This window comes from Delphinus delphis, chromosome 10 (genome assembly GCF_949987515.2).
Source record: "Delphinus delphis chromosome 10, mDelDel1.2, whole genome shotgun sequence".
In the NCBI taxonomy this organism is placed as follows: domain Eukaryota; kingdom Metazoa; phylum Chordata; class Mammalia; order Artiodactyla; family Delphinidae; genus Delphinus; species Delphinus delphis.
The window spans coordinates 56,955,618-56,966,334 of record NC_082692.2 but is presented as its reverse complement, the minus strand read 5'-3'; the positions used below and the strand labels follow the sequence as shown (position 1 = coordinate 56,966,334).

Here is a 10,717-nt window from a genome sequence, read left to right as displayed (position 1 = left end):
TGCTGCCCTCTGGGCCTGTCTCATTACGTGTGTCATGGGGTAGGGTCAATACCAGCGCCAACAGCAGGCAGGAACAGCCCGGGACCACGGCTCCCACTCCTGGCAACCTGAGGAAGCTCCACGACTAACCCGATGACCTCCCCACCAACAGCAGCTTCCAACGATTCCTGAACAAAAGATGCGCCGGAAACGAATTCCTCTCCGATCTTCGGGCCCTTGGAGCCACTTCCGGTTCTGTCTAGGAAGCTCGGAGGCCTTCTTATCTCGTTGGTCTCCGCGCCAGGGTTTGGCTCCTCGCGGGATCACTAAGGTCAGAAGACCTAGAGAATCTCTGCCTTTCCCGAGTCTACCCCGAGGCCATGTTCTGTGACCATCGTTGACACACCACCAGCAGGAAGAAATCTGAGAGTAATTAAAGAATGAAGAATGAATGAGGGTTAGAGATAGGATCCTAAAACAGAAAAAAAAAGAGGAGGAGGAGGTGGTCTGTAGACCTGAATTCAAAGCCTTCCGTGCCCTTTTCATCCAGTAAAATTGTTACCCAGGAAGCAGGACATTTGCCGAGGCTCAGAATCCTCGACTGTAAACTAATGATTCTGTCTTACAGAGGCACTGGGGTGGCAAAGCAGATAAGCAGATACAATTGATGTCTCAATCTCTTTCCTTCCAAGCCCCTCAGTATAGCTGGCAATCAAAACCCAGACTGAACAGATTCTTTCCCTGCTTAAAAACCTTCCACAGCAGCCTGGATCGAGGACACATTTCTTAGAGGTTAGGCCAGGCTCTGTACTGGACACCAGGGAAATAAAGGTGGACTGACCTTGTCTTCCGGCCAAGACAGATATTCAAACCAGCCAGGCTTAGAGTTTGTGCCTTGGGACCCAACTGTGAACCAGAGAGACGTGGTGGCAGCCCACGTAAGGCTTACTGTGCATGGGGGAAGCTGACAAGTAAAGTGTTAACCTGGTGTGACAAATAAGGGCCGTGACAAGCACATGGCAGGCCACCACGGGAGCACAAAGGAAGGGGCACCTAATCCAGGTGGGGAGATGGGGTCCCGGGACGTCTTCCTGGAGAATGGAGTTTCTCAGCTAATTCTTGAAGGATAAGGAGAAGTTTTCAAGGTGATAGGACAGTCTCTTTGCTCTCTTGGCTAGAGCTTGGACCTCATACATTCCCATTCAAGCATAGTAGCTGGGGTCTCCTGCCCATATTACAACTATCCCCCCACAGGGGACAGTTCTAGGACCCCCATCTTATTTTCAGGGTGTGTAAGAGTGTCCTGGCTGTTGAAAAGGGGACTGTCCACACAGATGATGTCAGAAGGTATGAGCAGTTTGGGGACAAAGAATCTCCAGACCTGACCATGCTCCTCTCTTTGTGGTCTCCTTAAATCCCAAAGGTCCCTAGGAACATCCTTCTCACAGCTGCCCTCACACCAGGCAGGACTTAACACAGGGAAGTGAACAGTGGTGATGATGCAGAGCAGCATAGTAAGTGGTATAGGTATTTTCTATTGTTTTTTGTTGTCATTATTATTGTGATTACATACAAATGGGGCAAAGACTCAGCAATAATCTGGATACAGGGTATAAAGAAGTGTGAGTAAACATGATACTAGAAAACACCTATAATACCTACAATGTGCCAGGCACATTCTAAGTGCCATATATATATATATATATATATATATATATATATATATATATATAAAATCTCATCCAATCCTCATATCAACTCTATGATTTAGGTATCATTATTATTATTCTCCTTATTTTACAGATGAGGAAGCTGTAGCACAGAGAGGCTAAGTAGCTCTCCTATGGTCACCCAGCCCATGGTATGACATCCAGAGTTCTAGTTTGGGCTCTTGGATGAATGATAGTGCCCTTTATAGTGATGTGAATGTGAGTGGAGCTTCAGGGTTGGGGGTAGATGGTGAGTTCCACTTCAGGCACATAGAACTGGGTTACTTGTTCTATTAGCTCTCATACCAAAGCTAGTGTGATAGTTTCCCAGAGAGGTCAGGGGTGGTGTTCCCTCAGGTATTCTGGGACTGTCTTTGGCCCAAATATAGGTTTCCCAAGGTGCTATATGAGGGGCGTCATGGAGCATGTCTCCTCCACTGGAACCCAATCCAGTCATGGTAGGTTAGACCCACAGTGCTGGCCACAGAGGAACCTATGAAGTGTGGACACACTTCCCAGATGAAGCTGGCTCTCACAGACAATGAAAGCCAACCACCTGGGCATGAAACAGCTCTGAGGAATGAAAAAGCTTAATCTTGTTTTCCAGATCCCTAAGTCTCCTACATACCAGGCAGCCAGGACAACGCATCATCAGGGAAACCTGAAAAAGAGATGATAGCATTTGGCCTGGCCTTAAGAGATTTCCTTCTCGATATCCCTGAGTCTCTGAGGCCTTAATGGGCCAGTGGGCCACACGCAGTGGCAATGTCAGGCAGAAGCTAGGACCAGATAGCCAAGACCTCCCTGTGAGGTTTCCAAATGTAGAGAGTGACCTTGATATCAGAAGGCCACTCATCAGGCTCAGTGGGCAAAGACTGCTCTAAGAGACCTCTTTAAAGACTGTAAAAACCCTGCAGTAGGTCTTCTTATGCCTTCGTTTCTGTCCTGGCTTATGCAGAGATGTGATGGACACATGTCAGGTCCAGAGGTAGACCCAGTACATCCTTGGGATATTGCTGATGGCCTGGACAGCACAAGTTACTGTTACTTCGGACCCTGTAAAGGAACTACTTGCTGGCCTACAACAAGATATTGGGTTGGCCAAAAAGTTCATCAAGGTTTTTCCGTAAGATGTTATGGAAAAACCCGAGCGAAACTTTTGGCCAACCCAATGCATAAGATACATAGTTAACTCCATTGGAAATGTGGCTGATGTTATCCTTTGCCCTTTGTTTCTCTTTGGAACTCAAGTTTTTCTTGAATATATTTTTTTCATATGTCCTTTTACTGCCTCAAGTTGCAGAGGCTTTTCGTTAGCTCCATATATCATTCGTTTTTGGAGGTTGTGCCTTCAGAGCCTCCTCAATCCTTTTAGCAGCAGGGACCTGTTCACATGCTTCTGTATGCAAACCATTCTTCCAGGTGAAGTCCACCTGGGTAACACCTGCCTCCCAGATATTAGACTAGACAATTGCATCTAGATTATGTTGTCTCCATAACTTCCCACTTTTTATTGGCTCCTTGGCCCTCCCTAGGGGGCCTCTCCTTGGACACCAGAGTGCTTGTTCTGTTTTAGGAAAGATTAACCACACCTGCGGCCAAAATATCACAATCTCTGGGCTCATTTCTTCTTTAGTAAGATGGAGATACCTGTTGCTTATTTCATTAAGACTCACACTGGGTGAAAATGCCCTGGGCATCACATACAGTATAATAATATCTGACTGCGCGTTCAGGATATGTCAGGTCTTTTGCTGTGTAGTGTCCTTATGTTACCCCTTTCAGTTCTCACAGCCGTGTCAGGCACAGGCTGTGCTCTTCATTTTTCAGATGAAAAAACAGGCTCAGAGGTTAGGTTTTCTTTCCCAAGGCCACCAGGAGGGGAAAGGACAAAGCTGGGGTGAGGCAGGGTCGCCCAGTCCTAGAATGGTCTGAGGGCAGCACGTGTGCAGCCTGAGGCCTCAGTTGAGACCCCCTCCCCGCTGGCGCCCCTGTGCCCCAGCCAGGCCCGGAGGGGGTGGTCTCCGCGCCCAAGGTGTCACCAGCTGTGTTACTGCGGGGTCGCGGGGTCGCGGGCTCCCACTTTCTCAACCGAGACTTCCGGGATCCTGGAGGGGCCGGAAGTGGGGCCTCTCTCGCTTCCGGCCCGGCCATTGTTTTCGCTTACGCCGGCCGCGGCGGAGTCTGGTGTTCGGGAGTCGCGGGTGCGGTGCCCCGGTGAGCGGGCCCGGGGCGGGGGGAGAAGTGTTGCTGGGGCCCGGGGCCGCTAGGCTGGAGCTGCGGCCGCCCAGAGCCCAGGTCGGCTACGCCAGCCCGACCCACTCTTCGCCCCCGCGGCTGGCGGCGCGGTCCCCGTGACGCTCTGAAGCCGCCAGATGCAGAGCCGCCTCTTTGTCCCAGTTCCCTGACCAGCCGTGCCTGGCACCGAGCCCAGCACCTGCGGGTACAGCGATGAGCAGGGCAGACGTGGCCAGGTGAGCGGCGCCGCAGAAGCCTGGTCGAACGCGAAATGTAGATAGACGTTTTCCCAGCCTTGCGCTGGAAGACAGTACGAAGCGTCAGAAGTGGGTCAGACCCAGTCAGAATTTCAGACGTGAAGTATAGCTTGGAGAGCCAAAAATCCAGATGAGATGAGGGGCTGAGCATTCGGAGCAGTAAGGGAAGTAGGAAAATGGCCTGAACTTTCTATGTATTTCAGAGCAGACTCACAGATTTTTAAGTCTGTCTTTGTCTTTTTAAAGAAATTGAGCGCTGGAGAGAGTAGCTTATCCAAGGTACCAAGATGCATGGTGAATTGGAAGCATAGCACAGATGCCCTAGTTACCACTAAGGTGCTGATTTTCAGGGTTTTACAGTATGTAAACTGGATAAAAGTCGCCCCCACCCCCAACTTCAGTATCATTCGTTCGCTTCCCACATATGTGCCTCTGTATGCCAAGTACACACACACGTACAAAGATGACTGGGAACCAGCTCTGCCCTTTGAGTCCTCCCATAAAGTGGAGGAGGCAGTCGTCTAAGTCCCAAACACAGTGTGAGAAGTGCTCTAGCAGAGGTTTGAAGAAAAACGTACTGTGGGTTCACTGAGGCAGTAACCACACTTAAGCCTGGAGAGATCAGCAAGGCTTTCTAGGGGAAGTGGGTTGAGTAGAAGAGGGTCTGGCATTTCTTACTCCATTGGGTTCCTTTTCTTTTGTGGCCATCCAGCAGTTTGGAGGGTGTGAGTGTTGAGTTGTGCATAAATTAGTTAAAATACAATGTTACACTGAGAAGTACGGAGAGGGAGGTGACCAGCTCCCCTTCCTGCATGGGGCAATCAGGAATGCCTTCAAGAGAAAAATAAAATTTGTTCTGGGTCTTGACAGGTGAGTAGGTGTTTGTCAAAAGTTTCAGAAGCAGAAAAATCCAGAGAAAGTATGTGTGGCTTCTAGCTGTGTCTTTAGAGCTTTAGTCGCTAACTTTCTTTATTGTGCATCTCTATTACAAAAGAGTAGAGTAGAAGAGTTTTGAGCATGCATTTCCAACATAGGTTTATTTGTGAGTTAAAGGTATGTACTGTTGTACAAATTTCAGTGCACATTATAAAACATCCACTAAATAGTTAAATAACAACTTAGTATTTCTTTATCCGCCTTTTGGATTAGCTTGCATATCTCACATTTGGAGATCATTGCAGTCTTTCTAGCCTGGTGGGGTACCTGGGGAAAGTGGTAGGGGGTGTGGCTAGAATAGAGGCCTCAGGCCAGGTTGTGGATGCTAGGCATAGACATTTAGGTTTTATCCTGTAGGTGATGGGAGCCACTGAAACTTTAAGGAAGTTACTTGGAGAGATGCTTAGAGAGACTGCCCTGGTTGTGCTCCTTTTTCTTTTTTCTAGAGCTTTGCTTTTTAACTGTGGAGGGTCTGTCATCTGCCTGGGGCTGAGCACTCTGGGGACTCTGATTTCTCTCTTGATGTTTCTCTAGGTGACGTTCCCATCACCCTACATCCTCAACTCTGACAACAGCTTCTGAGGTCTGAATTACAGATCATCATTTTAATCGGACAAACCACAACTGAAACAAGCTTCTCTTTGGTGTCACGATGGCCGCCCAAGGCAAGGGAACTTCAGGCCTCATCCCCAGGGGTGCTGTTCTCCAGCGGCAGGAGGGGCGCTTGACCGTGAAACAGGAGCCAGAGAGCCAGAGCTGGGGACAGGGCTGCAGTCTCCAAAAGAATCACCCTCCTGTCTGTGAAATTTTCCGGCTGCACTTCAGGCAGTTATGTTATCATGAGATGTCTGGGCCGCAGGAGGCGCTGAGCCGGCTCCGGGAGCTCTGCCGCTGGTGGCTGATGCCGGAGGTGCACACCAAGGAGCAGATCCTGGAGCTGCTTGTCCTGGAGCAGTTCCTGAGCATCCTGCCAGGGGAACTGCGGACCTGGGTGCAGCTGCATCACCCTGAGAGTGGTGAGGAGGCTGTGGCTGTGGTGGAGGATTTCCAGAGACACGTTAGTGGACCAGGAGAGGTGAGCGGCCGAGTCTAGAATGGCATCTGGAACCATTCTATACTGCTTGGGGTAGCCTGAGAATAGACATTCTCCATTCCCTAGGCCCTGAGCTGGTTTGCCTTTGGGATTCCTGAACCAGTGCCATGTATAAAGGGGAAAGAGTTTTGTGCTCCTAGCCTTAAACAAAAATGCAGATCCCAGCCACGCTCTGTGAATTACTTTGTGAAGTGCTGTGTCGTGAACCTAGCTGCAGCCTGGAGCTCCACAGAGTGCTCCTGACAGGCAGAGGATCCGCACACTGGTTAGAATAGGGAAGCATGTCAGGGAGAAGTAGCCCGTAGGGTATGCTGATAACATGGGCCCTCATTTGAGAAGTTCTCATTACTTCCTCGGATTTCTCCAAGTTACTGTGCTGTTTTCCTGCCTTTTAGGTTCCTTATGAGGTGTAACAGTTCTGGGCCTCATCATCATTTTGTTCTTTTCTAGCTTTCCAAACTCAACTGGGATCTTTTTGCATCTTTAATTCTATTTTTGATTTTCCCTACTTTCTGGGGTTCTCTCAAATTTTAAGCCAGGGTAACTCAAAAGGAAAAGTTGGAGAGTTAGCAGTGTCATAACAGTGGGAAGTCTGGCTTCTAGGATCACAGAGCTAACTAGTTCAGTGACTATGTGTATTAGTCAGGGTTCAGCCACAGAAGCAAAACCAGTAGGAAATTATATATATATACATACATATATATATTGCTAGAAAGTGACCTGTCATTGGGGGAGTTGACAGGTCAAGTCAGAAATTTGTAAGGTAGGCCGTCAGAAAGTTCAGGCTAGAACTCTCAGGCATAGGCTGAAGCTGCTGTCCACAAAGAGAATTCCTTCTTCATGAAACTTCAGCTCTGATTTTAAGGCCTTGTAACTGATTGAATCAGGCCCATCCAGATTATCTGAGATAACCTCCCTTACTTAAACTGATTATGAATTTTAATCACTTGTACACCATACCATCACAGCAACACCTAGTTTAGAGCTAAACTGACATCAAAAGACCATCACACCATGGATGAGTCAGTTCTTCCTGATGAGTCTCCAGTTGCTCCCTTGTAACTGAGCAGGATGGATTAGGGTCCCCTCTACTTTTCCTCCTTTGTGCTTTACCAGGGAAAACCAGTACCAGTGAAATTTCCTTAGTACCCAGTACATCATTTTTATTCAGTGCTTTTTCAAAACTGATTACATATCTAGGCCTAGGGAATGAATTCCAATTGATTGGCGTTCTAGGGCTAGACTTTTTCCAGATGTAATAGCCAGTACCCTCTGACAGTATCAGATACATTGTCAATCGTTATTTCCTTGTTTAAACAAGTAAACACAGGGATAAATCAACTATCAGTAGGGTCTAGAGAGCAGCCAGGCCCAACCATAGGCAAGGACAAGTGGTTGAAGAAATGTTTAGAGTGCTATTTAGTGAGGAGGGTAGAAGGAAAATTTCCCTATCTCCTGCCTTCTTTTGCTTAAGCAGAAGAGAATATAGCCTCCATTAAAACTGTCTTTTATCCAGGGAGCCTCAGAAGAAAGGTGACTGAGTCACAAACCCAAGAGAGTGACTAACAGTTGACAGTCAGGGCAGCTGAACACTCATGGCTCTAGCCTAGAAGTGGGATCTTTGGAATCTGTTTCTTACTCTGCCACTGTCATCAGCTTAAGTTTTCTGACATAAGGACATGAGAACAGGACTATCTCACCTAGCCTGGATTCAGAAAATGTTTTTACGACTAAATGAAAAAACAGGCGTTTTCGTGGGAGTTTGCCAGGAGGAGATTAAGGAATGTCATTCTGATCAGCAGAAGTGAGCATGCACATGTGTGCACATTGGGGCTGGAGAGAGTGGTAGAGGCATCCCTACTGGGCTGCAGAATTTACAGAATGCTTTTATATCTTTTTTAATTTGAGCTCCTAGCAGGCTTACAAGGTATGCAGATAGTAATCATTATCTCCATTTGACAAGCGATGCAAACGTGGAGAAGTTAACTGGCTCATCTAAGGTGACAGAGCTAGTAAGCAGTCCCTTTGTCCATGTGTGTGGGAACCAGGATTTTCCAGCTCCCTAGATTCTAAGCCACTACCTTTTCCCTAATGTCTTGCTGTGGAATGCCATCTTGGAATGAAAATTGGAATGGGGTTTTCATGGCCTGCGAGGAGAGGACACTTATGAGTCCTAGGTAATGAATAGGAACTTTATCAGGATTTAATTGTCAGTGAATTACAAGGTTGTGTTATCACAGTGCAGTTAAGTTCTATCTTCTGCCAGTACCCACAGCGGCTGTATTTAAGAGCTCTAAGTCCCATTTATAAGAACCATCCATGGGAGAGCTGGGGAACCTCAGACTGCAGGGAGCCTCTTGGACCTACCATTCCATTGGAGAGATATACACTAAAGGAGAGAGCCCCCTAACGTCTCAGCAGATGTAACCCAGTAGGGCAAATCCATGTGTTTTGTTGAAGAAGTTATTTTCACCTTATGCTCTGCTATGTACATGCCAGAGTGAATGAGCTTATAAATGTGATTTATTTAAGATAATCAACAAGGACCTACTGTATAGGACAGGGAACTCTGCTCAATATTCTTTAATAACCTATAAGGGAAAAGAATCTGGAAAAGAATGAATATATATGTATGTATAACTGAATTGCTTTGCTGTACCCCTGAAACTAACACAACATTGTAAATCAACTATATTTCAATTTTTAAAAAGTGATTTATTGGGCTTCCCTGGTGGCGCAGTGGTTGAGAGTCCGCCTGCCGATGCAGGGGACACGGGTTCGTGCCCTGGTCCGGGAAGATCCCACATACCGCGGAGCGGCTGGGCCCGTGAGCCATGGCCACTGAACCTGCGCGTCTGGAGCCTGTGCTCCGCAACGGCAGAGGCCACAACAATGAGAGGCCCGCGTACCGCAAAAAAAAAAAAAAAAAAAAAAGTGATTTACTTAGATAATGTTTTAGATTTTCTGCTCCAAATGCTGGTACAAGTAGTAACCATGAGATTGTGAGGAACTGATTTGATGACAACAAGCAAGGGTTAGAAAATAAAAGGTCTGTGCTCTGAGATATTCTCGAGGTCTCTAAAGATTTGGTGTTATGTGATCCTATTTGACTTTTCTTTTTAAATTTTTTTTTTTCTGTTTGACTTTTTGTATAAATTTTTGGGGAGAGGTAGTACATATTGAAAACCAAGTTTGCAGATAACTCTTAGCAAAATATTGAGAGGAAGTCAGTCAGCAAATATTAATTGAATACCACCATTGGACTAAGCATTGTTCTGGGAGCTAGTGACCAAGACAGAGTGCTCACCCTCAAAACGCTTATACTTCATTGGCAGAGAAATAGACAATAAAGGTATAAATAAGATAATTTAAAGACTAATGTATGCTCTAGAAAACATAACCAGGTAATTTGAGAGAGTGTGACTATCCTTGCTTTGTCAGTGTGGTCAGGGATGGCTTCTCTGAAGAGGAGACACTTTTGCTGAGAGAAGTTGGAAAAGCTGAGGTTTGTCAGCTGCTGTTCTGGGGTATTGCTCCAGCTGTCGGCCTCAGTAGCATTATTTGTGCACATACAGGTACATACACCTGTCACTTTTTACTTCCTTGGTGCTTCTGATTGATCTATGCTGTAGGCTGAGGCCCTAGGGAGTGTACTGAATTACTTTCCTAACTCCTTTTTCCAGGGGGTTCTTCATAAGCAAATGTGTGTCTGAAGCACTGACACAGAGTGGAAATGGTTATATAATCTGGTCTTGAAGCTCCTACCGAAAGGGTCAACAGAGGGATAGCAAATAGGATTGTAAGCTGTAGATCCTGCTTTGGCATTTTTGCCCCAGTTGGCTTACTGGTGGGGCTAGAAGGACCCTCTGACTCTTCTCTCCCTGGCTTCCTCTCGTGGGGGTGCTTCTTAGAGGTTTTGGGTTCTGTACCTTCAAGGATGCTCTTTTGGACCCAATTTTATTTCCTTGTCTCTAGGTTTCAGCTCCAGCACAGGAACAGGAAATGCATTTGGAGGAGATGACAGCCTTGGGTGCAACAGAGGAATCTCCTCCTACCTCACTCCTCAGTGAGGGTTCGGCACCCGGAGCCCACCTGGAGCCTCCTGGTGACCCTGGGGCACACCACCACCTCCCCAGTGGGCACTCTGGTACTCACTCCACCCGCTTTGGCCTTAAGTCATTCTTCCTTTCTCTCTTTCGGAGTCTCCTTTCCTTCATCTCCCCATCTCCCACCCCATTGGAGTCCCTTATTGCCCTGCCCTGTGTCTTCCTTCTCTAGTGACTTTGTTCCTTTTGCTTATTCTCCGATCATTCGTGTATTTAGCACATTTTTGTCAAGCACGTTTCATGGCAAAGGCACTGTTGAGGACCAGAGAGATATAGTACGCCGGCACTGCTTCCAAAGAGCTTGTTATCTAGTTGGCAGAGAGTCAGTCCTAAGTGCAAGAAGAGGCAGCCTCATAAGGTACATGTGAGTGATATCTGTCCGCAGGCATTTGATGCCAT

At 47.1% G+C, this 10,717-nt stretch overlaps 1 protein-coding gene across 1 annotated transcript in view; it reads left to right on the top strand.

Moving 5' to 3' along the window:
* The first annotated feature begins 3,869 nt into the window (after nt 1-3,869).
* Nucleotides 3,870-10,717, top strand: part of LOC132432164 (zinc finger protein 660) — a 63,792-nt gene continuing 56,944 nt past the window's right edge. Inside the window, exons 1-3 of the mRNA XM_069541144.1 lie at nt 3,870-4,162; nt 5,654-6,194; nt 10,188-10,359. Coding sequence (XP_069397245.1) covers nt 5,772-6,194; nt 10,188-10,359 — 595 coding nt within the window. The 5' untranslated portion in view covers nt 3,870-4,162; nt 5,654-5,771. The remainder of the gene's footprint in view (nt 4,163-5,653; nt 6,195-10,187; nt 10,360-10,717) is intronic.